At 38.7% G+C, this 27891-nt stretch overlaps 1 protein-coding gene across 16 annotated transcripts in view; it reads right to left on the bottom strand.

Moving 5' to 3' along the window:
- LOC109103380 (MDS1 and EVI1 complex locus protein EVI1-A-like) overlaps positions 1-27891 on the bottom strand; it is a 151979-nt gene that overhangs the window by 11658 nt on the left and 112430 nt on the right. For 4 of the 16 annotated variants that reach the window (XM_042771509.1, XM_042771502.1, XM_042771498.1 and 1 more), the window contains 7 exons: positions 13047-13163; positions 7062-7164; positions 6740-6986; positions 6348-6495; positions 5721-5901; positions 767-2162; positions 578-668 (listed from right to left, as the gene is read on the bottom strand). In XM_042771509.1, the coding sequence (XP_042627443.1) occupies positions 578-668; positions 767-2162; positions 5721-5901; positions 6348-6495; positions 6740-6986; positions 7062-7164; positions 13047-13163 (2283 nt within the window). Of the gene's footprint in view, positions 1-577; positions 669-766; positions 2163-5720; positions 5902-6347; positions 6496-6739; positions 6987-7061; positions 7165-13046; positions 13164-14620; positions 15457-27891 lie in introns of those variants that run through there. The other 12 variants (XM_042771508.1, XM_042771504.1, XM_042771511.1 and 9 more) reach the window with 7 other exon arrangements.

Consider the following 27891-nt stretch of genomic DNA (forward strand, 5'->3'; position numbering starts at 1 on the left):
GGATCTAATCACTCAGTAAAAGAACCACACGGAGGAACATGGGAGTCGCGATGCTAATGCTAAAACACTGGGGCCCTGTAAAGCTACTGCCAACATACTGTAGCTATTACGTCAATACTAGCATCATGAGTAGTTATTTTGTCAACAGTAGAAATTCATTCAATGGGACAAGTAATGTTATGTTTGTATTTAAAATTGCTTTGAATTTGGTTAATGTGCTGAACTTATTTTAAAGCAGCTGTAAGCCGTTTCTGTACCATTAGCGGCACTAAACCAAATGAGTATATTGCAAAAATAATTATATGTTATTGTAATGTTATTTTGTGAGTAAAGTAAGATGTTTGACAATTCTGCACACCACCTTTCTGTACCACTAGTGGGTACAAAACTTTTTTGAAATAACTGATGAGAAAGCTTTAAAACTGGTCAAGGTGCACATGCAGTACTTTTTATTTGAGTCTGGAACATGCACGAAAGAGGCACTTGAAAATAGGCTAATGATTTTTGCAGGACTGTAGGGATGAGGTGATAAAATAAAATTGAGTTAGCAGTGGGAAAATATTCACACAAATCTCACCTGTGGGTGGAAAAGAAATCCAGGAGCCGGCCGCATATACTTGTCCTTGAGGACTTCGAAAGGATCGTTCATCTTTCTTTTCTCAACCCTGCTGATATTAAACTTCTATCAGTTCTCAGGGCAAGTTTAACCAAACTAAGTCTATTCCATTACGCTAACACAGTAGGATGGACATGTGATTGACAGTACCTGTAAATGGGATCCATGAAGAAAGGCGTAGGTCTTGCATGTTGGAGGGAAGGGTCGGCCTTAGGTGGCTCCGGTTCTACCCTCTCCTCACCAAAGACAGGGTTCTTTTTTAACTCCTCCCCTCTTACACTCTTTCCTAGAGTTCGCCCACCAAGACTCAGGTCCAGCGGTTGATCCTGGTTGGCTGACTGTACATGTGAGGCTTCCGGTTTCAAAGGGGTGCAGGTGGCTGCAAGACGTTCTTCCTTCCTCTTGGTGGTGAGGTCAAAAGGTGATTCAGCGTTTCTGCCCTGAAGTTTTTTACCCTCAACTGGGGGGCTTTCTGGCTCCCCTTTGTGGCCTGGGGGTCTAAGTTGCTCCCTTTCAGGGAAAGGATAGACTGATGGAGAGAAGGCAGGAAAGAAAGACAGAGGGAACATGGAAGGGTATGGCAATGCCCCAACTTTTTTGTCTTGCAGGCCTGCAAGTCCAGTTGAACCAAAGTATTTCTCAGCAATGGAGGCAATAGCCTTTATCGAGTCATTAACGGCACCGGAAACAGCCGTTTGCTCGTCCAAAGATGATGGAAGGAGCCCCGGCACAGGGAAGTCTTTTCCGTTATTGGTGTTGCTACTACTACTGGAGCTGACAAGAGTTGGGCTTTGGGCATCACTGAACCCACTTGACTTCCTTTTTGGGCCCTTCCCGTTCTCCCGCACTCGCACCCGTTCCCGGTCACTTTCTGCTTCGCTGTCCAACTCTGAACCTGAAGTGCTTTCCAGCTCACTCCCGCTCGGAGTGCTGACGTCGTCCAGATCGCTACTCTCTGACTGGTCGCTCATCTTCCCGCCGTGCCTTGGTTTGGAGACAGATCCTTCCCTCTGACGCTCCACGCTCTCCCCGTTGAACGAATCCTTGCGTAAACTCTTCAAGAGGTCATGCGACCCAGAGATGGGTGAGGACAGCAGCGGACTCTTTCGTAGTTCACCACTCGGAGGGCCATTAATGGGTGACCTGGATGGGATTATAGGGGGCCGGTGGTAAAGTCCTGATGGAAAAAGCCCTGGAAAACTGAATGGGAAGGCTGGAGGGGCTGCTGGGAATGTCAGCCCACTATGGTGCCGGTTCGTCCCAAAATAGTCTGCTAAACCAGGACTCCCATGGCTCATTCCAGCCAGTGCGGACTTGTCTAGGCCAGGGGTGCCAGGGAGGGCCATGCCCTGGGCAAACAATCCTCCCGCAGCAGCAGCAAAATGGTTTTTACCCTCACAGAAGCGCCGATGCTTGTTTAGGGACGACGTGGTGCTAAACATCTGGCCGCAGTCTTTGCACTTGATCTGAGTGCGACAGTCCGCGTGCATGCGTTTGTGGCGGCACAGATTGGAGAACTGTGTGTAAGATTTGTGGCAGACCTCACCTAGAGACAGTGAGACATGGACATACCGTGGAAAAGAATGATCAGTTTAGGCATGCCACACATACATTCATTCAAAAATGCAAACAAAACAAACAAAAATGCAGGACAAGCAAGGATGGCAGATAAAAGAATGCAATGTCAAACGCAGGTGCGCGCACACACACACACACACACACACACACACAGACAAGGACATCACAATGGCTCTATTTTAAGCGTGAGAAGGAAACAGAGTTGAATGAATCCTCTCCCGCAGGTCCGTTCCCATGGACCAAGCGACGTCTCTGTCTATTATAAACACACATACATCTCACATCATTACACAATATTCAATCGTAAAACAACATTCTTAAAACTCACGATGAATCCTAAACTCATGTCACTGCACACACACTCAGTCCTCACAGCAGTGTATACTGTAAAATCCCTAATGCACACTCTGAAAGTGATAAAATCCCCCTATACATTACCAATCTAACACCTCTAGTGTGAAATTAAGCCTTTTAACCACTCGCATTTCTCATCATAATCACATATCCTATTGCAAATGTAACGTTTTCTAAATTTATGGAAGTTAGGGAGTCTAGCAGGGTGGGTTTGCTAATCCCTGTCGGACTGTATGAGGTGTGAGGTGCGGAAAGAGAGGATGTTGTACCATGATGTGTGTTTACAGAGTCGGTCACTCAAACAGACTGATCAAGAGATGGGATGTAAATATTAGTGCAGGGTAAAAGGATTACTTAAAAGGTTAGTTCTCCCAAAAATGAAAATTCTGTCATGTACTCATACACTCACCCTCATGTCGTTCCAAACCCGTAAGACCTTTGTTCATCTTCAGAAAACAAATTAAGATATTTTTGATGAAATCTGTGAGCTTTCTGACCCTCCATAGACTGCAACGAAACTGGAATGTTTTATGGCCCAGAAAGGTAGTAAGAACATCGATAACATAGTCCATGTGACATCAGTGGTTCAAACTTAATGTTATGAAGCTACGAGAATACTTTTTTTTGTGCACATATAAACCAAAAATAACGACTTTATTCAACAATTTCTTCTCTGTATATTGTATATTTTTACTTTTGCATATGAAATGCTTTCAGTTTTGGAACAACACAAGGGAGAATTAATGACAGAATTTTTTATTTTTGGTGAACTATCACTTTAAGAGTTCATGGTGTTTTATTTTTTTGTTCACACACATACTGCTTGGATTTCATACATTCAGGAATACGCACACACATTGCTTATATAATTGTGAACAACTGGACACACTTGGATGAACAGGTGTGAAATCTGCGGTGTATGTGAGGGAAGATCTGTGGGCACTTCAGAGTACTGTGTTTTGTCAGGTCTTAATAAACCATATCAAAATATTATAAACACATTCCGCAGTGGTGAACAGCCAGTAGTAAAACAAATGTGTATGAGTGTTTATGTAAAAGAAAGATTTTCTCTTTTAGTTTAGCATAATTAACAATATTTTTGTCAGTGTTTGTTTCAGTAACAAATCCGGAATGAAGTATATGAACACATACATGCAAACGAAGACACAAGTGAGTTTATGGGTCTGTTTCAAAACCTAGTGAGCCAGCTCACTGTATACTGCCTTCTAAGGAGCCAATCCTAACTGAGTTGAAACCTCATAAGTGCCTAATTTGGAATGATGAAACTAAGTACAAACTGACTGAATTATATTTTAGCAATACCTTTCAGTATTGAATTGAAATGTAAGTATGTTAACAAATGATAAAAATAAGACTCAATAAGGCTCACTTGGTTACAGAGTGTATATTTGCCTGTGTATGCATAAAAGTGCATGTGTGTGGTGTATTTCGGTGTGTGTGTGTTGTTGCGAGGTCATTAAGTGTTGTTAACTGCGCTTGTTCAAATGCTGATTGCTGTAAATGTCTCTGTATGAGTCGGCCTGCATGTGGTAGTGATTTTCCTGGAATGGCCAGAGTTAGCAAGCTAGTTACTGTCTGATATGTGGTGGTGGTGGTGGGGGGGTAACGTCTACACGAGCTGTGTGGGATCAGCACTTCGAGGGTCAATGCATGAGGTTCAATCGTGCAAAGTTCAGAGGTCGCAGTGCGGTTTAAGATGTTTAAATCGTTATATGAGGGGCATGTGAGCTCTTCATGCAGGATGCGATTAAGAATTGAGGTCAGTCACGTATGAGGTCGGAGGTCAGAGGTCATACATTGAAATCAAGAGTGCAGAGGTGCTGTACTGACATGCATTGTAAGGAAATGTAGGGTAAACTGTGCGTTTCAAAGATTGATAGGATTATAAGAACATGACTATGCTGCTATGTACTGTATAATATTGTCAGTAACATTTACTCTAGGTTTGACCGAAAATCAAAAGAGTCAGATGTTGGAAAATGAACCATCACACACCACAGCATAAATGGAGTGTACACAGACAGAGACACTTACAAACACACACATGCACAGTCAATAAATACAGTACATCAAATAGCCTGTAAAAGAAGCAATTTAAGTTACAGCAAACAAACAGAATAACACATATTTATTAAATTAAAGATTAATATTCCTTAATATTAATGTTAATTAGATACACATAATAATAATAAGAAGAAGAAGAATAAAAATTACATACTAATACTAATTATTATTAATAATACTAATAATAATTGATATATAATATCAATATAATTTTCAGTTATTGCTCCTCAGTACCTCATGTTAAAGACAACATGAAATCAAAATTGACCCTATTATTGAAGTGTTGTCAAATCAATTAATCGGATCCAAAACAAAAGTTTGTTTACATAATATGTGTGTGTGTACTATGTATATAAATACATGTATAAATGTAAGAAATATTTACGCTTATATTCATAATTATATATGATTTATATTATATATAAATATAAATATATTACATTTAGTTCTCAAATATATAAATGTATGTATGTGTGTAGTTATATATACACATATAAATATACACAGTACTGTACACACACACAAAAAATTATTTGTAAACACATTTATTTTGGATGCGATTAATCGCGATTAAATAGTTTGACAGCACTAATATATATAAACTTAATCTCTAAAACAACCTCAGTTTTCTGACTGCAACTTTTCACAATCCAGTAAATTCCAGGCAAATGAAATTTTTTTTTTCTAACGGAATATTCAGTTTTTCTGTGAAATGTGTCACATTTTGGAAGTAACATGGGTTGGAAATGCTGTTTCATGTTGACTTTAAAAAGTGCACGATAAGGATTATAGACAGATCTAACATCAACATAAGTGCCGGATAACCCAGGCCAGCCGGAGAGCTCCACCAGTCTCAAAAACAGATTTAAATCTATTTATATTCATTCATTTGGTGGACACTTTCTATCCAATGCAAGTTACAATGCATTGAAGGTATACTTGTCTTTAAATACCAGTTGAGCAAATTAGAAAGTGGAGTGGACCTATCTAGAATCAAAGATTCGAAATTTGGCGAGAATTTCAAAAGGACGCTGGAGCTCTCCAGCTCTGCGGTGTGGTGTTCAGAGTAGAAAGCATGCAGACTTACATATGAAGGGTCTGAGTGACTTACATATGAAGGGCTTGACGGAAGAGTGGATGTGTTTGTGTTGTTTAAGGCCCGAGGAGGTGGCGAAGGTCTTGCCGCAGTCGGGGCAGGCGTGAGCTCGCGCCCCCACGTGCTGAGAGCGGATGTGCCTCTGTAAGTTACTGGGGTCTGTGAACACCTGCTGGGTAAAGATAGAGATACAGGGACAAAGTTTACATACACAGTCTACAGACAGTGTGATATATTGGAGTGCATCTCAACTGGTTTTGACTGGACATCAAAGTGGCAATCCAAAAGTACCAGAACTGATTATTGTACAAAAATAAACAAAAACGTGGTTGTAAACAAACGCTGACATCTATAGGTCCACGCTTATGAATTTGCTCAAACTGGACATACAACCTTTGAAGTCAACAACAAATATTGTTCTTCTCCATTTTTATGTTGATAAGGCTATTTATTTTGCAATCCTAAATATACATGATTATATAGATAGTCACTTTTTATTAATTGTATTTATCACCTTATTTTCTATGATGGAATTACTGTTGGGTTTGAGGTAACAGAAGCTGAGCTACAGTAAGAGATGCCAGTTTTTGCAAGTCTTTTTTAATGTCTGGACTCTACCTTTGAGCAGTTTTCACATTCATAATGCTTGCCGCTGTCATGTGACATCTGGTGGCGAATCAGGTTTGATTTCCAGTTGAAGGCCTTTGGACACTGATCACACTTATATTCCCTCTCATCGGAGTGAGACAGAGAGTGAGTGTCCAGACTGAGAAACAGACAGAAAAAGAGAAAGACAGAAATATCAGATTTGATTGTGTTTTTTGTTTTGGCAGAAACATGTATAAAAAAAAAAAAATGAAAATAATGTTTGGGTTCGGGCCAGAGTTAGTCTGTAGTCATAGAAAAGGGATTACAGTTGAAATTTCACTTTAATCTAATTCTGTTACAATATTAATCTTGAGATTTGTCCCTGAAATAAAATAAAATAAAATAAAATAGAGTGTTCTAACCTCTGGGCATCAGGAAAGACCTGCTCACACTCCTTACACTCCTGTGGGGAATGGGGTAAGTTCAGGGGGTGAGTGTGGAAGTGCAGTGGGTCAAGATCAGGATCGTCTGCGGTGCTGGGCAGACCCTGCTTAGACAGCTTGAAGCCGGATGAAGGCGGGGTACCGCATGCATGCTTCTGATGGTCCAGCAGCTCTGAACCAGACTCAAAGTTCAGGTCACAGTCCTCACAACGGTACTGACGCTCCTCTACAGGACAACAAAACGAGTGAGTTAGCAAATGTGTGTCTGTGTGTGTGTTTGTGTGTATGAGTGCAAACTCACCGTGTATGTCTGGAGCCATGGTCTCACATGAAAACTCCTCAGCCTTCATGAACAGTAAGAGTTCCTCACCCGGCTGGACCTCTCGGACCACACGGTAAAAGATCTAGAGAGAGAGGCAGACATTTAACATGGGACAGAATACTGATACACTACTGTTTAGTGTTTAATATTTCAGTTTTTTTTTTTTTGAAGAAAAGATATTCAGCAAGGATGTATTAAGCAAAAGCCAAATTAAAGTCATCTACAATTTTACCAAAATTTCTATATTAAAAAATATTATGTTAATTCATAAGCCAAGTTGTTCGAAAACATACTATGTTCTATTCAACAAAAACATTTTGATGAATTTTAATGACTATTATCTCATAAAAAAAAAACCTCAAACTTTACACCACTAACAAATCATATTTTAATGTCAGTTTAGTATTTTATTTTATGACAATTACAACTTTATTTGATCAGATCCTCAGTATTTTCCAAATGGTGTAACTGTCTATATTTTTACGAGCATGTGAAATAAAAAAGGAATGACAATACAATTTGATGGACAAACAATGATGGGAATTTGAGCTTGAGCATGCGTGTTTGAAAGAGACGGTGTTAAAGAATCCGAATGGAGACCTATCTGTTTGACACACACACACACTTCCTGCGTGAACACAATAGGTAGTTGGAGAAACAGTTGTGTTATTTGGATGGTGTTATTTTTGGCAAGCCTTGAAGGCATTAGACGGCTCACTTCCTGTTAAGTCCGGTGGTGACATTTGAGCATTCTTATTAGAGATGTCACACAAGCAGACAGACACACACAAAAACCGCTGATAACATGATAAAGGCAACAGTGAGGTGGAGACCCCTTGGAAACGCCATGGTCATTATGTGTGTGTGTGTGTGTGTATGTGTGTGTACAAGACCCAGCGGGCTTTGGGGGACACGGAGGGACTGAGTCCTGCTCTATTGTTTAACAGGAGAATACAGGGAACTAACAGGACCCTCAAGACAACATGAGAACAGAGTCTCTCTCACACACTTTCACGGCCCGTCTACCCCTTCTGGTGCCTTCCTGCAGATCTCTGATATCTTGTACTTGTAATGTCACAACCGACCCTCTTTCTGTGAGTGTATGTGTGTGTGTTTTTATCACACAAAGACAGGGAGCAAAGGGCCACAATAATATTGTGAGTATGAGACAAAGGCAGAGCTGTTCAAACGCGGTGTGAGGGCCCATGGGATGAATGATACGGGAACACACACTCATACAACTTGTTGGTTGAGGACACAGCAAGCCAGCCAAGCACAGAGATCAGGGGAGTTTACTGGGCATCACTCCTGGCAACCCATTCTGGGCCATGGACTGATTCTTCAGTGCCAACCTGCAAATATTTTCAGATGCCACAGAAGTGTGTGTGCACACACTCACACACACTGTTCTGAGGATGAATGCGTATTATCGGGAGGACTTTTGAGTGGTAAGCACAACAGAACGTTAAATATCAGGACAATGTTACTACAGCTTACAACATTACTAGATATGACAAATTCACTCTGGATGTTTAAAAACAGTCCCAAACACTAATATTGGCACCCTTGGCAAATATGAGCAAAGGTGGCTGTGAAAATAAATCTGCATCGTTTATCTTTTTGAGCTTTCATTCAAAGAATTCACAAAATTCTCACCTATCTTTGAAGTAAAACAATGCAAAGTGGGTGGGGGCTGGAATGAAATAATTTTTTTTCTCTAGTTCATGTTGGCCACTATTATTGGCACCCAATTATTGCAACGTCATTTTCCCAAGATAACAGCTCTGAGTTTTCTCATATAATGCCTGATGAGTTTGGAAAACACCTGAAAAGAGATCTTCATACAGAATCACTCCAGATCCTTCAGATTCACAGCTTCTCTTCTCTTCAGTTCATCTCACTCATTTTCTACAGGGTTCAGGTCAGGGAACTGAGACAGCCATGGCAGAAGTTTCATTTTGTGCACAGTGACACATTTTTGTGTTGATTTTGATGTTTGTTTTGGATCATTGATCTGATGGAAGATCCAACCACGACCAATTATAAGAATTCTAACAGAGGCAGTCTGGTTTAGATTTTTTATCTGTTGCTATTTGATAGGATCCATGATGCCAATATCTGAACAAGATGTCCAGGACCTCTGGCAGAAAAATAGGCCAACAACATTAAAGATCCAGCAGTATATTTAACTGTGGGCATGGGATACTTTTTATCCCTGTTTGCACCAAACCCATCTGGTGGGTTTGGTGCCAAAAAGCTCTTTTTTTTAGTTTCATGTGACCATAGAAGCCAGTCCCATTCGAAGTTCCAATCATGTCTGACAACTGAATATGCTGGAGTTTGTTTTTGGATGAGTCAAGAAGATTTTTCTTGAAACCTTCCCGAACAACATGTGGTGATGTAGGGCTTTTTTTTTTAGGCTTTCTCACCCCAAGACTAAACTAATCTTTCAATTCTCCAGCTGTGAGCCTTGGAGGGTCTTTGGCCACTCAATCTCTCCTCTTCATAGTGCATTAGGACAAAATAGACACACGTCTTCTTCCAGGCAGATTTAGTTGATTGGAACTTCTTAATTCTTGCCCTGATGGTGGAAATGGGGATTTTCAATGCTTTAGCTATTTTCTTACAGGCACTTTCTATTTTGTGAAGCTCAACAATCTTGTTCTGCACATCAGAACTATATTTTTTGGTTTTACTCTTTGTGATGGATGATTAAGGGAATTTGGCCTTTGTGTTCCTCATATTTATAATCCTGTGGAACAGGAAGTCATGGCTGGAGAATTTCATGCTCCTAGTCACCCTGGTGTGCTAAAAAAAATGTAAATATGAATGGCAATATACTTCAGAGATATTTTACTCATAAAAAATTCTAGGGGTGCCAATAATTGTGGCCAACATGCATTGGAGAAAAACATTTATTTCACAATGTGAGTTTTCCCCCTATTTCAATTGTTTTACTTCAGTGATAGGTTAGAATTTTGTGAATTTTATGAATGAAAGATAAAAATGATAAACGATGCAGATTTATTCTCACAGCCACTTTTGCTCATATTTACTAAGGGTGCTAATATTAGTGGCTGGGACTGTGTAGTATAATATATAGTAAATCTACTATAACTACTAACTAAATACATAAATCCTTGGACGTTCCCAAAAGTAAAAACATAAAATAAAAATAATAGCAGAGTTTAAAATAAAATAAAACAAAACAAAATAAAATAAATAATACTTGCTCACTCACTCACTCCCTGGTTGTTCCCAAAGGTAAAATGAAATTAAGTATATGCATATAAATACATATATACAAATACAAAAAAAATTAAATATGTAATACAATGTAATAAAATGTAATATAAAAAATAAACAGTAAATATACTAACAGCAAATAAAAAAATACACACACCTTGGAAGAAAAAAAACTTAAAATTTTAATCCTATTTTTTTTTTCTTAGGTGATGGGGTTTTGGTTAGTCTGTACTCGTTTCAGGTTAATTGATAAGTGGAGGTTGTAAACTTATTAACTTTCAGTGGCTTATAATAACACATTGACCAAGACCTCAGTGTAAATGGAGAATTAATATGATCCTTGCCAATTCGGACCCATACTAAACCACAGAAGACAAATCAAACGTTTATCATTATGACTTATCTTTCCAAGACTTTAAGATACACAGGCACTTGCACTTGACTTTGAGGGCACTGAGAAGTGCACTAGATAATCGTTACCTTGACTTCTGCAATTACTGAAGCAAACAGTCTAAGACCTTCCTCTCCAAGTAAGAGAGGTCACTTCATATACAAGCACCGCACACACATACACTCACATAGCTCGGCTCTATTGTGTAAGTGTCTATGAGAAACGGATGTTAGTCCACTGATGTCCTGATAAACAGGTCCATTAGATCCTTCGTTCGGCACTGTAGGAATGAAAAACACTCTCACACAGACCAACGCCTCACACTGAAATCCCCCTTTCCCCTTCCCCAGGTCCAGTGTAAAGGTGACGAGTGATAAGCTGGAATAATCGGACAATCAGCATTCCTTGTTTCCAAGTTGATCAATATCTGTCCAGCCATGGATTTTCTTCATGCTAATTGTTCTAGGTAACATTTAACAAAGAACATTTAAGTGTTAAACAGCTTAATCAAAATGATGAATCTAGCGTGAATCTTGTCTTTTTTTCTCAGTTTTAAATAACAATAATTAAGTTTTAAATAGCAACACGATCTAAATCCATCCAACAATTCTAGATAATACCTCAAATAATAAATTAAGGAAAGCTGTCAGTGCAAAAAAAAGAGTGGGACTGGAAAAAGAAGAACACATCCTTTCACCTCCACGCAGCCAAAATCTATTCTTTATGAAAACTGATAACGGTCAGTCTTTTGTATCTCTCTCTCCAGGTTTTGTCGCTATAAGGAGGTACAGTGTGATTATAAAAACATGTGGGTTGCCGGAAGCCATAAAGTCTAAGCCCAACTCTTTGTTATGACAAGGTGTCATAGTTTAACAATTATGGCCTATATCATAATGCTTTGTCTGAACAGGTTCTCTTCCTCTCTTTCTTTTAGTTTCTCTTTATGTAAACCTTTAGAAAAGTAAAATATTTAGAAAATCTAGACCCAGTCCTGCTTTTTTATTACTCATCAAACATCAAAATCACACTTTAGATTGAGAAATGTTTGGATTTGATTCTTCTAGTGGATCTCACTTTGCAAAGTTGAATATGGAAAATACAACTGGCCTGTTTAACATTTGAATGAATCCTTAACATACGTCATTTCAGTTGAAAAGGCTGACTGGTGCTTCAAGAGTTCTTTGTTATCTGTAGACAGGCAAACGGTAAGTTAATTTCATAATGGCTGGGTTCACTGAATATCTCACTGTGCGATTTGGGATCTCCAAAATAATCCTGATGGCATGAACGGATCACATAATTATTGTTTCATTAGATTTAGCTTGCTGTGCTGTGTAGTGGTTCACGAAAGCACAACAAAACTTCAACTCAACCCAATCCAACCCAGCTAATCTCCATTTAAATCTACTTGAGTCCAGATCAATGCAGTCTGAATTTGACCCAGTCCATCTCCACTCATCTCAGTTTATTCCAGTCCAGTCTACTTTGCTTTAACTAATCTTAATCTATTTGATCTCAGTTTACCTTACATAAATTTATTTCAGTCCAACTTAACTCAATAGAACAAAAACGTTCACCTAAAATAAAAAAGTTGAATCCTGCTCAACTCAGCTCATCTTAATTGAATCCAGCTCGACTTGATTTAACTCAGTTAAATCCAGTACATCTCAACTCAATTTAATCTCAGTTCAATTCAGACCAACTCAACTCAGTTTAGTATAACTCAGTGAAACTCATTTAATCCAGTTTATCTTAATCCAATAAGACTACTCCGTTCTCTTCAAATATGGACATAAAACTTTTACATTTTAAAAGCTGCCTTTTAAACACACAAAAATGACAAACTAACCTCACAGAATTGGTTCAACCTTTTAAGGAAGAAAATAAAAAAATAAAAGGTAAACAGTAAAATTTTGTGGTGTGTAAAATACTGTGAATAAAAGCTGTGAATTTATGGATGTGACTCATTCTCTTTGTCTTCTCTCTCTCTCTCTCTCTCTCTCTCTTTGAGAGTCTCTTTCTAACTGTCTTTCACTCCATAAGGATTCAGGAATTTGTCATCCCTCATATCCGAGTGCAAAGATACAAAATGTGTGATTATCATCATGCTTGACCGAGAGAGTGTGTGTGGGTGTGTGTGTGATCCTAGCCTGTGGTCCTTCACGCTACAGCTAAGATACAAAAGACCAAAAAACAGTGACACACATAGAACGAGAACGAGAATGCAGAAGGAATCTGCTATTAAAGATAGCAGAAACACCTTTAAACACTTCATTATGTCGGCCATGCAGGTGCTCTGAGAGTGTGTGTGTGTGTTCTCCACGTACCTGCTCATGTATCTGGCAGGCTGTGAGGTTGTGTTGGTGGGTGGATGGAGAGATCTGGACGTGCTTTAGCCAGCTCCTGCTATCACACACGCTCCCATCCAAACCTGTCTGCTCGCCCTGAGAGAGAAAGAGAAGAGAGAGAGATCAGTCTTTGATCTTGAACTTTTACAGATTACTGTGAAATGACTAAAATCTCATGCCACCCACTGAGGCTTAGAAAACAGCAATACAGATAAGTCAATCTTATCGACACACACACACACACACTCTTATTAAGACACACTCTCTTACAACATCTTATTTGCACACTTTGCTTCTCTCCTTCACTCACAGCTTTTTAGTCATCAAGCGAATGTCACAAACAAAACAAAATTCTTAACTTCATCTTAAACATCATCTAGTGGCTCAGCTAACTGGCATCTGTTCAAGTAAGTTTTACACATCAACACCACAGTGCTTTTTTCAATTTAAAGTATTGTTTTGCGAAATAGACAAAAATGATATACATAAAATGTATATACTTTTAGTAATTAGTCTATCTTTAGTTTTTCAGGAAATATCCATAGCATACAATTTAAAGGTTTTACAATACATTTAAAAGTAAAATGGAAATGCTTTAAAAAGGGTGTAAATTGCAGAATGGAATGCAAACAAAATGATTTTGCAAAGTCAAAAATATTTAACAAAGACACAGTCTTTCAGTCTGCCCAGTAACAGTCTTCACATCACACTGCGCTTTCTGCCAAAACTCTCGAAACGAAAATAACGGGTTTATCTTTCACAGAGCTGCAAACTACCGTTGTAGTCCCTACAAACTCTCTCTCGCTCTTTCCGTTTAGTGTAACGAATACAAATACATTATTAACGGAGAAAAACTGAGCAAACTAAACATTTCTTTAATATTTAGGCTTTGAGTTGATGCAGTTTAAGGCCAAACAAATCCACCGCACGCAAACACGCCCCCTCCAAAAATAAAAAATAAAAAAATAATAAAAAAAATAATAAAATAATAATTTGTTGAAATAAATAGATAAAAACAAAATGTCAGACAGTACATAGCTATGTAACAAAACTGTATTTCATGTTTCTAGAGAGATGTTTTTAAAACGATGTGTTTTTGTTTTTGTTTCGTAAAACTAGACATATTTGTCAGCTGTAATAACTTTTCTTGTGATGAAAATGCATCTTTCATTGAACTAAATTCGTTTCATTTGGAAAACGATGCACATAATTGTTTAAAACATAAACAAAACGTGAAATATTGCTGAGAAAAAAAGTTTCAGCTGAAAAGTAAATAAAAATCAGTTACTCAGGAACCCCCCCCCTCCCCAAAAAAATACTACAAAAGTAGGCTACAAAATCTTTAGACAAAGAAAATAATAATAATAATAAAAAGCTCGAGATCTTAGCGACACACATTCCATTTAAGCGTTCCGCTCCAGAGCAAAGAACCAAAGCCCTTGGTTTCGATACAATTAAACAAGTTCAAAGGTGAAGGATGAATGGACTTTATTTGACCATTAATTCGCGGCTTGTCAGAGAGAAACGTTGATATAAGAACTTAAACCGCCTACCTTAAGAAATCTCACTGGGAAGAATGAATCAGTCACCGCTCCAAAAAACTCACAACAGCCTCGAATAAAGCTCGTACGCGACCGCTGTGTTTTGCGGCATGTATCCGTGTCTCTTGCTGAAGAAAAAAAATCCTCCTCTCTCCTCTAGTTTTGCTCTTATCAAGCGGACGACACGCTAATTTTCCCCGCAGACAAAAACTTTGGCCAACTTTAGTCCGTCCTTCCACGAATCGTCGGTTGAAAGTGCCCAGGTGTCGGTTTTATTCACTGTCCCTCTTCCTGGCATCGGATAGCGACTGAAAGAGCGTGAAAAGGAACAGAAGAACGGCGAGGATCGTCCACCTTCAGTGATCTGAACGTGTAGGAGTGTCTCTGTCTGTCCCGTTCGAGTGGATCCTCTCTTGTCCCATGCGAGGGAGATGCGCTGAGGAGGAAGAGGAGGAGGAGGAGGAGGGGAGGGGGGACCTGTCTCGCGTGTCCACCGGTGGGAAGTTGCGCGAGGCTCCTCCACGATCGCGGTGAGGCGAGGTCAGCGCGAGGTCGGGACGGGGCTGCTCGCGGATGGACCCGAATTTCCCTGCTTTAATGAAGGCATCCAGTAATCACGAAATCAGCCGCGGTTTCCCTCCCAGCTTGCTTTGCTCGCGGGGGAAGTACGCGAAAACTAGGGAGCGTGCAAGTGAAAGTGCACTGAGGTGTAACACTGTTGTTTCTTTAAAACTAAATGACGTGCAATTAACATTACGACTAATTTAAGAACTAACATTTGGGTTAAGCTTTAGTACACACAAACCTTAACTGTTCAAATAGCCTAATAGTTTTTTTTTTTCTTTTTAATCTTCTTTCTCCCCTCATGCACAATACACCTGCCCCTAGACAGCCCACGACTGAATACGATACAAAAATAAATAAATCCTCTCCCATCACTTCACACAAAACAAATGCATTATTTCACAAAAAAAAAAAAAAAAAAAAAAAAAAGAATTGAAAAAAAAACTTCAAGTTTATTATGAGCAGGAAAATATTTTTCTTACTATTTTAACATTTCCATAAAATGTTTTTTAGTGCAATACATTTTTCGACATTATGTGGTTATTCACGTTTTGTTTTGCATTATTTATATTTTAAATCTAGTATTTAACTATTTTAAAATAAAGATTCATCAAGTGGTTTAGCACTTAACCCTGTTTTTTTTTTTTAAGTTTCTAAAGAACTTGAATGATCTCATTTTACATTGGTCCCTTATTTTTAAGAGTGAAACTTCAAGACTCTTGGAGTCCAGCGCATGTAAGAAGCGCAAATCCATTGACGGGACTCTAATGACTCTGATGAAGATGAATATGTCTCCCTGGCCTATCTTTGACATTGAACTCAAGGTTCAGATAATGTCCATTGTTAAATGAAATCGCAGGGCAGAAGCGGAGGAAGGACAGGAAAAATCATGTTGTAAATACGGCGGCCCTCGTCAAAGATTCCCATACCCCCGCGCTCCTTGAGAACCGCAGAGAGACCCCGGTCCGCCGCGCATCGATTTCCTGCCATTCCTCGACTTGTCCATTGTTGGAAGCCTTTTTAATTTAGCCATAAATTGGGAAAGCTCAAGCTATGAGCTGTTCTATTTTCTCCCTGTCAGGATGAGGGATTTGGTTTATGATGCATTGTGTATTAAATACAAGTAATCTGGGAAAGTGATTGCCTGGCCTCGCCGGGGTCTGATGGAGGCTGGTGATAGAGGCTCCTCAGCTGAATTGTTCTGAAAAGGAGGAAGCGATAGCAGATAAACAAAAGGGCCGGTGTGATCTGTACCAAGCCAGGGGTAACACGGGGTAAGAGAGCCCACGGGGCAGGGGCAACTCCTGAAGCGTCACTTCGCGCATCTCCGGTAGATGGCGTAGTGAGCTGGGTTTAAAAACTAGACGAAAACTTTCCACTTTCCTCAGGAACGAAGTTGTATTTTTTTGCATTGTTGACACGTTGTTTAATGTCATATGTGAAGGAAAAACCTGCAGGTAGTATGTGAATGGGCACATGTTTCATTCTATAGATTCGAGGAGTCTAGAGACTGTATTATTTAGAGAACTGCCCGCCTCTCGCTCGCGCGCTCTCTCTCTCTCTCTCTGGAGGGACGCGCATCAGTCAAGCGCGGAGCTGTGGAGCTACCGAGACCGGGAGTCATTTCTTTTCACGGCTGCGAAATTGCTGCACACAACGCCGTACACATTAAGGCGTCAAATTGCTAGATGGAACATGAACGATTCAGTTGTATTGCCTCCAAATAGAAAATCGCCCGAACGACCTACAATGCAACTCGACGCTTAACCATGATTGAATTCAATAAAACTGAATTTAATCCGACCCTATAATGAATCTCTTAAATAAAAGCACTATCATTTAGATAGTAGATTTTATTTATTTATTTATTTTTGGTGTTTGTTTAAACTACATGTCACAGCTGACTGCACGTGGATCAATGACAAATTGCTAAAGATATCAGAGATGATTTTAAGGAGAAATATTTTAAAACAATCAAGTTTAAAACACGTGCCATGTTCGTAATCATATAGGCTAACCTTTGACTCTGAAAATGTGGTGTAACAAGTAAACAATACTAAAATAAAATATTTTCAAAATGATTACGTCCAGAAAGTTTTCAACCTTTTTTTTTTTTTTGGTTAAAAATATAGATTTCAAATAGCCTACGTTTTTAGGTAATGAATAGCCTTTTTTTCGCAATTTCTTGACCCGAACAAAACGTGCACTTTCATATTTCATAAAAAAATATATATGTGATGGCTTATATAGTCTACTATATAAAATGACTCAACATAGCCTACTTGACACAGGTTCATGAGGGTGTAAAGAGGTCCTCTCTATATGGTATATATATGTTTTTTTTTGTCACATGACAACAAAGTGGCTTCCTGCACGTTTACGTCACACTAATAGGAAACGACTTGTTTTAATTGATGGACATGTTTTAAGTAATAACATTTTAATTCATTTAATTTAATTGCCTACTGATTTTATTTTTAAATAAATAATAACTGATTGTACCAAGCTACCTATGCTAACATCTTTTCTATATATATATATATGCAATCACTGGACAGTTACACCACTAAACATTTTTGACTTTAAGCACAACATAAATATTAAACTTACATTTAACACAATGATCATCTAATAAAACTTTTACTAAAGTCACTGTCTCTCTTATTAAATTTATTTTAATGTGTTTAATTAACCTAATAGATCAGGAAAATGCGCGTCACTTCATTGACCCGTAGCCTACGATAACTATAAAACTTGTCTTGATCGGAGCATTTCAGAGGTTTTTAAATGCCTGGCGTTTTATGGCCATTCATAAACACTTTGAACAGAATAACACATTAAAATTGAATCTTTTTTATTTTTAATTATTTATTTATTGAGAAAGTGCTTTAAAGTTATGCCATTTTTCTTTCTATGGTCACGCTTGTTTTATTTGTTTGGTTCGAAGCACTTTAAAGCTGCATCTTGTGTTTTGTTTCGCTAGATAAAATCAGCATTTGCTAAAGTTTGGATGCAGCCATGCATTCACCGTTCCCCTCTTCAAGACGCAATAGTTTGGCAGGCAGGCAGGCAGGCAGCACTGCAGCTCGGATCTGTTTATTTGCAGTGCACCAGCGGTGGACTGCGCGCATTAAGACGTTAGCTAAAGTTGTACGGAGGGGAATCCCAGATGGGTGAGAAACTGACGCCGGGAAGGAGCTGCTCCCCGCGGTCTCCCTCAGCCCTGGAGTCGCGCTCTAATGGAAACACTGTGTACGAGAGATGCATTCCAGCACATCCTAAAGGGAAAGGGGGGTAGGGGGCGAGAGAAAAAGAAAATATCGCAGCCAAATCCACATGAAATAGTTCAACCATTCATCGAGATAGACCTCCCGTTGACAGGAGCGAAATTCTGCATTAAGCTTGCACCGCGCCTCCCTGCAGACGCTGGACTGCACAACCAGCTATTTATTTAAAGTGCGCGGCCACTCAATCAATGGCTCAACCAAAACTCATTTAAAACTGCTCCAACCGACCAATTTAGAGCCAGGGGCTGAGACTCCTTACCACTTAGTCATCTTTTGTTTGCCTCTAATTGCTTGAAAATCTAATGAAAACAGCTACATAATGTTCTAAACATGGCTAGATAGAGCTTTACATTTCAAACAGCTTCACACACTAGATATAACAAGAACCACGTCAGCATCAACAACATTAATAACATTTTGCGCAAGATGATTAAGGGGCAATAATCAAATAAGTCAATAAAAACTGCAATTCATCTGGACAATTCCATACACATTGTCTATGATAAACATGTTTTCAGTTTCTGAATTAAAAGTCATCTTAATATTTTTTGTGAGGTTTAAAGTAAAAACATCTAGCTGATGTAACTGTCTGGACATTGTAAAAAGGGGGGAAAAATGTAATTAAAAGGCTGAAATTCTTGAAAACAAACCAAATTAATTTTTCCACCACATCAAAATGTGAAGTATCCACCATGCAGGAATCCATGTTGAACATAATGTGATAACACAGTGAAAATACATTTGAAAAAACTTAAATATTAAATACGTTTGTGGTATAAATGTTTTTTCTTTTTAATGTATGAAACCAACATGGATACTATTTTTTCTTTGCGTTTTATTTTTGAAAAACAAAACATAAATATTTGTGAACATAAAACAAATAAATAATATCAAAACTTAATGATTTATTAAGTGTGGCACATCTGTCAGAACAATTCTGCATGTTTTGACATTTTAAAAAAATATTGCATGTGTGGCACAAAAAACTACCACTCTTCTCCATCTGTATCCCTAAATAAAACACTCCTGAGGGGCTTTGAGGGCTCTCTTTCCTAACACCAACCAATTACCATTAAAAGAGAAGGGAGGAAATGAAAGTGGAAAAATGTAAATAAAAATTTCCTTGGATCTGGAAGTAGGCCCGTAGCGCGTGTGTTAATCTCCACCTCGGTAATTTGGTTCTCTGAGAGAGGTACCGCATCCCCGCTGCTGCACCCTGTGTGCCATAAATCACAGCTTTATGTGGACGGGGTCAGTGTGCCCCCTCCTCCGAAGTGCCCTGGCTTAGTCCGTCGCGCCTGCGCCGTGTTTACCCTCTCACCCGGTCTCTGACTCACTCCTAATTATTTAAGATTATTTTCATTTGCCAGGGTCACAAAGAAAGAGAGAGAGACTGTTTCTGCCATCTATTTCAGGAGTGCGTTGTGTTGAAGTAGTACCCCATCATCTTGGCCCCGTCTGTGCAGTCTCACCCGTCGTGTCCCCTGCGGGCCCTGGGGCCCAAATGCATGACGAGGGGCCTATGTTTCATCTCCAAGCACACACACATCCAAATGAAAAGAAAACTGGCTGAGCTCCCAAAACTTCCACCTACATGCTGAATAATTTAGTCTTTATATTTGAAGAACAACCGTGTGGAACAAACAACTACCACAGATTGATTGTTTAAATGCAATATGCACCACTTTATTGCAACATCACACATCTTCAATTCATCATTAAGAGCCTAAAAAGTTGCTGCAGTCTTCTCAGGAGGATCAGTTATTACAAGCATAATTTATGTTTTGGATATGAGACGCGTTCGTGTAAGTGGCGGGACCCCTTGCGCCAGACGGGTGGGTGTGAAACAGATAGTTTGTGTTCTCTGGCTAACATGAAGTTAATTGCTTTGACAGCGGGAATGACAAGACGTGACTCGGGCGCAATAACACAGGGCGGCCTAAAACAGAACCAGTAGTCTGCAGCACAATGCGCTATTCAAACCACGAGACTTATAGGGGCCACAAGGGGATGCATTTTTTTCTCTCAAAAACATAGGTGGGAAGTGCTGGACTTGTATTTACACCGCTGATTTTCAGGGTTGAGAAGTCTCTCTCCTGAAGTGTGGCCTCTGGCACCGCGCGGCACAGAGCCGACCGTTGGAATGTGCCACCTCGGGAGGACGGGGGAAGGGAGGGGTTTATGATAGGGGGCTGGGGTAATCACAGATACTTCCTTTTCGTTTCCACACACACATGTCCCAAAATGTATGCCGGCCGTGGGGTGCGATAAACTTGGCAGCTGTGTCAGAGGTAACGTTTTTAAAACATAAATTAGGTGAGGAGGGAGAAGCGTACCTAAAACGCAACAGGACACACTGGAAATTTCGACTTCATTTACCACAGTAAAACACACACACATACAGACAGACATCTCGGTGCTTTGGAGGGTAATTAGATAACCCTATGAAGCCTACTGTATCATATTTGAAATACACATTTCTATGGCCTCTAATATATTAGCATGATTAAAACTTTGCTGAAAAACGTGTTGTCCACAATCTACTACATGTCTCTGCTGATTGATAGATTACACTTTTTTTAGCAAGTAAAAGGCAATTTAGGATAATTCTAAAAATGACCAAAATATACACCTTTTTGCTGTGAAATCTTGTGTTAGAACAGTGTTAGAATAACTTTTATATTGTTTGATATATTTCAAGGTTAAGCAACCTGAAGTAGCCTGCTCTACTGTTATAAAGTTCCCATTGGTTTGTATTACAAGCTAATTTCATCTTCAATTTTTGGCCATAAAATTATCAGTGCCTGCACCAAATTTAATATTTTTGAATCAAACTCCGTTTTTTCCCCTCCTCAAGTATGCATATGACCTCCATATTCTCTATATCACACTATTTGAGCCATAAAAGCATGATTAAAGCTTCAAAAAAAAAAACACATATGCAAACTTTTGTCTAAAGGTTCAATAAACTTCCATTTAGATAATGCTAAAGTAGTAGAACGTACCACCTCAGATTCCGAGGCGGGGGTGTTGAACATTCATTACGTTTATTGAGCTGTCTGAGAGCCTTTGATGTGTGACGCACTTGAGAGCTAACAGCAAGCTCTCCTGTACACCATGTCCAATTTAAAGCCTCATATTTAATATTGGAGAGATAGGCCTATCCGGTGTGCTTACCGGTGGAGGAACAGACACACGCACACACTCACATGCACCTTTATCGTAATGGGAAATTAGATACCACAAAAAAGGCTCATTACATCCACAGGCCGTCGCTCGGTGTCTTAAACCGAGCGGGAAATGAAATTCCTGCGGAGCAACGGTGCCCATTAAAACAGTCAGGTCTACATTTTAATAATCACGCATGTAAGAGGCACAATCTTTTCAGTGCCACCCTTTAAACTGATGTCATTAGTGCTGGAAAAAAAAAGTTGATTTCTTTCCTCTTCCTGCAAACGCAGGTGTTTCAGAGGCGACCGGAGCACACACGTGTTACTTATGTGCTAGCTGGCACGTGGCAACGATTTTCATTTTGGCCTGCCACCATCATGCGTTCGCACCTTTTTAATTGCGAGGAAAAGTCAAACAAGGCGACAAATCGCGAGTGCTAAAAGATCGTCAAATAAAAGCTTCATTTAGAAATGGAATACAGACATTCCAGAAAGCCAAACGGGATTATGTGCAGATAATATAAATCACAGCCTATTAATGTAATATTATGTTCTTTGATTTCCACTCACTTAGCTGTGATGCTCTTTGTAGGCCTGAGAGGTAAAAGACCAATTTCCTCTCCAGTCCTGTGATCTTTTTCTCTGATTGGATTCCTATAGGCTTTTTCTTTACTTATTACTTTTATCTAATTATTTTATCTAATCATCGTTTAAAATTATTTTCGCATGGGTGACTTTTACTGAGGACTTTTATCTAAGGAGTTTATCTAAGCAGCGTTTAAAAGGAAATGGACACCCTTTAGTTTAATTGCAAGCAGAACTAACCGAACGCAACATTTGAAAGGGGATAAAAAAGACAACTCTGCCTAATTAACTTGTCACAGCGAGTTTTGGTTACTCCTATTTAGAGCTTCACTGGTTTTCAGTAGCTTCAAAGGGGAGCGAAGTTAGAGTTGGTTTATATTTAACCCAGCAAGATGCTAAAGCGCTGCCACACAAATGGCACCATGTGTTTGCGTCTATGAGTTTGTTTGTATATTAAATGTATGCAGAAACACAAAAAGTCTTTCAGAAGACTGCATTCTCATATTTTAGTCTGTGTGTGTGTGAAGCAGGAGCTGATTGACTTGTCAGACATGGGCGTCAATAGTGCAGGTTTACTCAATTCCAGCCCAATCATGGAGGTGTCACATGCTTTTGGGCGGCGTGCGGGCACCGGGCAGGCCTGGCCTGATAAATCTGCTTTTATGAGGGCCAGTTATAGCTTTTATGGCTGAATGTTGGAGAGACTGATTCAGTGATCAATCATGCGAGTGTGTGAGCGAATAAGACAACGGTGAGCGTCACACACACACACACACACACACACACACACACACACACACACACACACACACACACACACACACACACACACACACACACACACATTCAGGTACAGGTGGATCGATGCTTATTGTGAGTTTGGGGTGATGGAACACTATTGGGATATGACTAGATCATCTCTCTCTCCCTCTTTATTTCCCTCTTTCGTCGCTCGTCATCTCTCCATCCCTCTAATATTTCACTCCTCCATCTTTTCTCTTGGCATAACTCTTTATCCATCTTTCATCGCATTCTCTGCATTACTCACAGTGCCAAAGCTCTTTCCTCTCCTCTTACTTTCCACCCCCCCCTCCCTCTCTATAGTCTTCACTGTGATGAAGTCCTAATGCAAGAAGCTTGAGGAAACCTTACATAAACACGCTCTCCTTACATAAACTAACACTGATACATTTCTCTCCTTCTCTCTTGTGGATGAACAACATCTGCAGTGCCCTGAAATATCGATTAGTACAGAAATAGGCACACACTTACACATACAAACACACTGACCACACCAAAGACGGTAGTTTCCCTAAAGTTGTCGGACGGAGTTTGAAACAAAGGCCAAAGAGAGAGAGGGGCCCTGCAGATGGAGAGACAGGAAATGGCTACTGATTACACACACACATTCTCTTCTCATTAACACACACATTTATATACACTCACCCACTTTAGATCCCACCTTGAAAGCAGTGCACAAGGAAATGTCCTACCAGACACGTTTTCAGCTTGAACATCTTAAACAACCATTAAATTCATGTGTATTAATTTCTGGGGATGTTAATAGTAGCATTTATTAAAATTAAATGTTTCTGATTTCACTTAATGAATTTGGTTTCTTTTCATTTTAGTTTAGATTTCTAGTACTTTAAAATTAATTATTATAAAATTATAGACATAAATATATAATATTTGAGAATATTATATATATTTTTTTAATTGAATATATATTATCTTCATTTTTATGTGTTTAAAAAAACTGAAGATTAAAGAAGTCTCTTATGCTCACCAAGGCTGCGTTTATTTAATCAAAAATACAGTAAAAACAGTAAAAATTTACTGATTTATTTTGAATATATTTTAAAATGTAATTTATTCCTATAATGATAAAGTCGAATTTTAGCAGTTATTTCCGTCTTCATTATGATATGATCCTTCAGAAATCATTTTAATATTGTGATTTGTTGCTCAAGAAACATTTCTTATTATTATCTATGTCAGTATTTTTATAGGAACTGAGATATGTTTTCAGAATTCTTTGATGAATAAAAAATTTAATCTTCTGTAATTATAAATGAATTTACTGCATCCTGCATTTAATTCATCCTTGCTGAGTAAAAGTATAAATTGCTTTAAAAAATATTTGCCTTTTTTTTTTTTTTTTTTTTTTTTTTTTACATTGAATTACCCAACTGTTCCCTTCTATAGTCAGTTTTTAATGTTTATTAGAACAAAATCACCATCAAATAAACCAACACCAAATTACAGCACACCACAAGCCAAAGTGCACATGCCTCCAAAAATATCTCACAAAAATCCATAAATTTCTTGGTGTTAAGCTTCCCTTCACCCCAAAAGCCTAAATCTGTCAAAACATTACTCAGATCAGTTATACACAGAGACCCCCGACTCCCCTCTGCTTCTTTCCATCTCTCTATCTGTGAATAATCCTCTCCCTCTGTCTGTTTATAAAGAGTGAAAGTTCCTCATTATGAAGACGTGGAGAGTGTGTACACAGAGTGTCGGCTCGACTGATGAGCTCACACTAAATATCTGTTTGTTTGACGAGAGCTTTCATCTCACTTTTAACTGTCCCGTTCTTTCCTTCACTCCGTCTTCTTTTCTCTTTGAGTTCCTGTTTTTCCTATTGTGACTTTAACTCTCAAACATTCGTACTTCCTTATCACACTTTCTTTACTGCCTTCATTCCTTCCTCACTTCCTTTTTTCTTTCCTGTCTTCCTTCCATCCATACTTACTGTTAATTCTTCCTCCCTCTTAACTTCCTTTTCTTCCTCACTTTATTTTTTCCTTCTTGTCTTCTCTCCTTCCATACTTGCTGTTAATTCTTCCCATCTCTTCCTTGTTTCATTCGTTCATTGTTTCTTCTTTACTTTTTTCCTTCCTGCCTCCTTTCCTTCATTTCTTTCCTTCCTTCCTTGCTTCCTTTTCATTCTTTCATTCTTTCCTTGCTTCCTCTTTCTTTTTTCTCCCTCCAAAGCTTCAAGGAAATTAAATTTCCTCTCATTCTTTTCTTCCTCATTAATTTTTTTCCTTCCCTCCTTGCTTACTTCTTTCCGTACTCCCCTTTTCTTCTTTCATTGCTTCCTTTTTCTTTTCTCTCGCTTCCTTTCTTCAAGGAAGCTCATTCTTTCCTTCCATACGTCCTTATTTTCTTATGGTCATCTTTCCTTCTTCATTCATTTCTTACCTTTCTTCTTCTTCCCGCTTTCCTTCTTCATTCTTTCCTTCCTTGCTTATCCCCCCCCCCCATTTTTCCTTCTTCTTTCCTTGCTTTCTTTTTCCTTAACTTCCTTTCTTCAAGGAAGTTCATTCTTTTCTTAAATACTTCCTTATTTTCTTAGCGTCTTCTTTCCTTTCCTCTTCATGCTTTCCTTTTTTCCTTCCTTCCTTGCTTATTTCCAAATTCCCTTTTCTTTCTTTCCTTGCTTCCTTTTCTTTCTCCCTCACTTCCCCTCCTCAAGGAAGTTCTTTTTTACTTACACACTTCCTTATTTTTTTACTGACTTCTTTTCTTCCTCATTCATTCCCTTTACCCTTCCTTACTTTTCCACACACCATTTTTCTTCTTTCCTTGCCTCCTATTTCTTTCTTCCTTCCTTTCTTAGTTCTTTCCTTCCATACTTCCTTTCTTCTATTCTTACGTCTTCTTTACTTCCTCACGTCTTTTGTTTCTGCCTTCTTTGTTTGCTTCCTTATTCTTCTTAAATTAATTTTTCCTTCCTCCCTTCCTCTCCTTTACCTTCTTTTTTGCTTTCTTTCACAGGTTTTTTAAAATTCTAAAAGAACAACTACACACACACACACACATACATGAATTTGAATCTAGGGCTCATGTTTATGATGTCATAATAAAGAGGAGTCAGATGTTTATAAAGCCGTGTGTGTTTGGCTGGGCAGCTGTGAGGTGTGTGTGGGTTGGCTCATGTTTATGATGTACTTATGTCTGCTGGTCGCAGGTTTATGATGTATGCTGCTGCTGTACAGCACTTTAAAGTTTACCGCAGGCTTTAAGACCAGGTGTTATGTGGTCAAAAGGGATTCATGGAGAAAAAATATTGTGTTTGGTTTGTGTCTGTATGAAATACAAATGTGTGTCAGCATATGTGTGTGTGCTATGTGTGAATGCATACGTGGATTTAATGATAGCACTTACGGGTTTCTCTAACAGAAAAGCTAGAGGGGGTCACGTCAAGAGAGAGATTGTCTATACATAGCAGAACAATTAATGTTTAATTGGTTATATGTATAACAGTAAACACTTAAAGACGGCATTAAATGGCATTCTGAACACATATAACTTCCTGTTTTTTTTTTAACTTTAAAGACAATAAAACTAAAAAAAAAAAAACATTTACATTAAGCCACATTATTGTTTTAAAAGTTTGGGGTTCTTAAGATGTTTTTGTTTTTTTAATGCATTTATTTGATCAAAAATACAGTAAAAAGTAATATTGTGAAATGTTATTACAATTTAAAATAACTTTTTTTCTGTTTAAATATATTCTAAGATGTAATTTAGTTCTGTGATGGCAAAGCTGATTTTTTAGCAGCCACTTCTACATTACATTTCTTATTATTATCAATGCTGAAAACAGTTGTGCTGCTTACAGTTTTTGTAGAAATCATTATACTTCAATGTAATGCATCCTTGCCAACAACTCCCTATCATGGCCACTGGTTTTACATAGCTATCCTTTTTTTATTCCAGAAATGTAAAAAAAAAAAAATATAGTCGAAAACATCATTGTTTTCTGATGAATCATGCAAAATAAGCCCATGAACTTTTTCAAAAGATAAAAAAGTTTTTTTTCTTGGTTGTCCACTCATTTTATCAAAAAAAACAACAACCAAAACAAAATATTCTCCCTCGCTTTCTTTAAACCCCACTTTGCATTTTCAGGTCAGGGATAGCATAAAAGAACATTCCCTGAACCTGAACATACACTCACATATAAATACATGCTTACATGCATAATGAGGAAAACTGCAGTGGAATATTGGATGTCATTACATGCACGTGAAGCCTGAGGCTGTCTGCGACACAGTGTGATGTGTGTGTCCAGCGTTTTTAGAGTGTAATCTAAGCGCTGATCAAATGCATGAGTATATGTGAGTGTGTGTGTGTGTGTGTGTGTGTGTGTGTGTGTAAGAGCTCTTAATAGAACCCTGTCGCAGGGCTGCCAGAGTGAGAAACAAGCAGGGTAATGGATGACTGGAACCTCAGCTCCCAGAATTCCCACTGGTGACCCTCGCCGGCCAGCCATGCCGCCTACGGCAACTCCACATAAAAAGGGAAGCGGAGAGGAAGGGGAGAGAAAACGAGAACGAAGGAGCGAGGGAAAAAAGACAGAAAATGTGGGAATGAAAGAGAGAAACACAAGAGATATGTTGACAGTAAAATGGCCAAAAGGCCTTAAAGCATGACAAAAAACATGATGTATATTCACAAAAAGAGAAAAATGCTATAAAGGGAGACAATGAGAGACAAAAGATATAAATAGTGAGATATTTTGGGCTGATAGCATATGTGAGCATGTTATGTGTTTATGTGTGTGTCTGTGATTGATGACACTGTGTGTTACTAAGAGGGGACCCATCACATGTGATCACATAAACACTTATTCAGTGTTTGTGGAGCTTGACGAGGCTGTACA

This window comes from Cyprinus carpio, chromosome A15 (assembly GCF_018340385.1).
Source record: "Cyprinus carpio isolate SPL01 chromosome A15, ASM1834038v1, whole genome shotgun sequence".
NCBI lineage: Eukaryota > Metazoa > Chordata > Actinopteri > Cypriniformes > Cyprinidae > Cyprinus > Cyprinus carpio.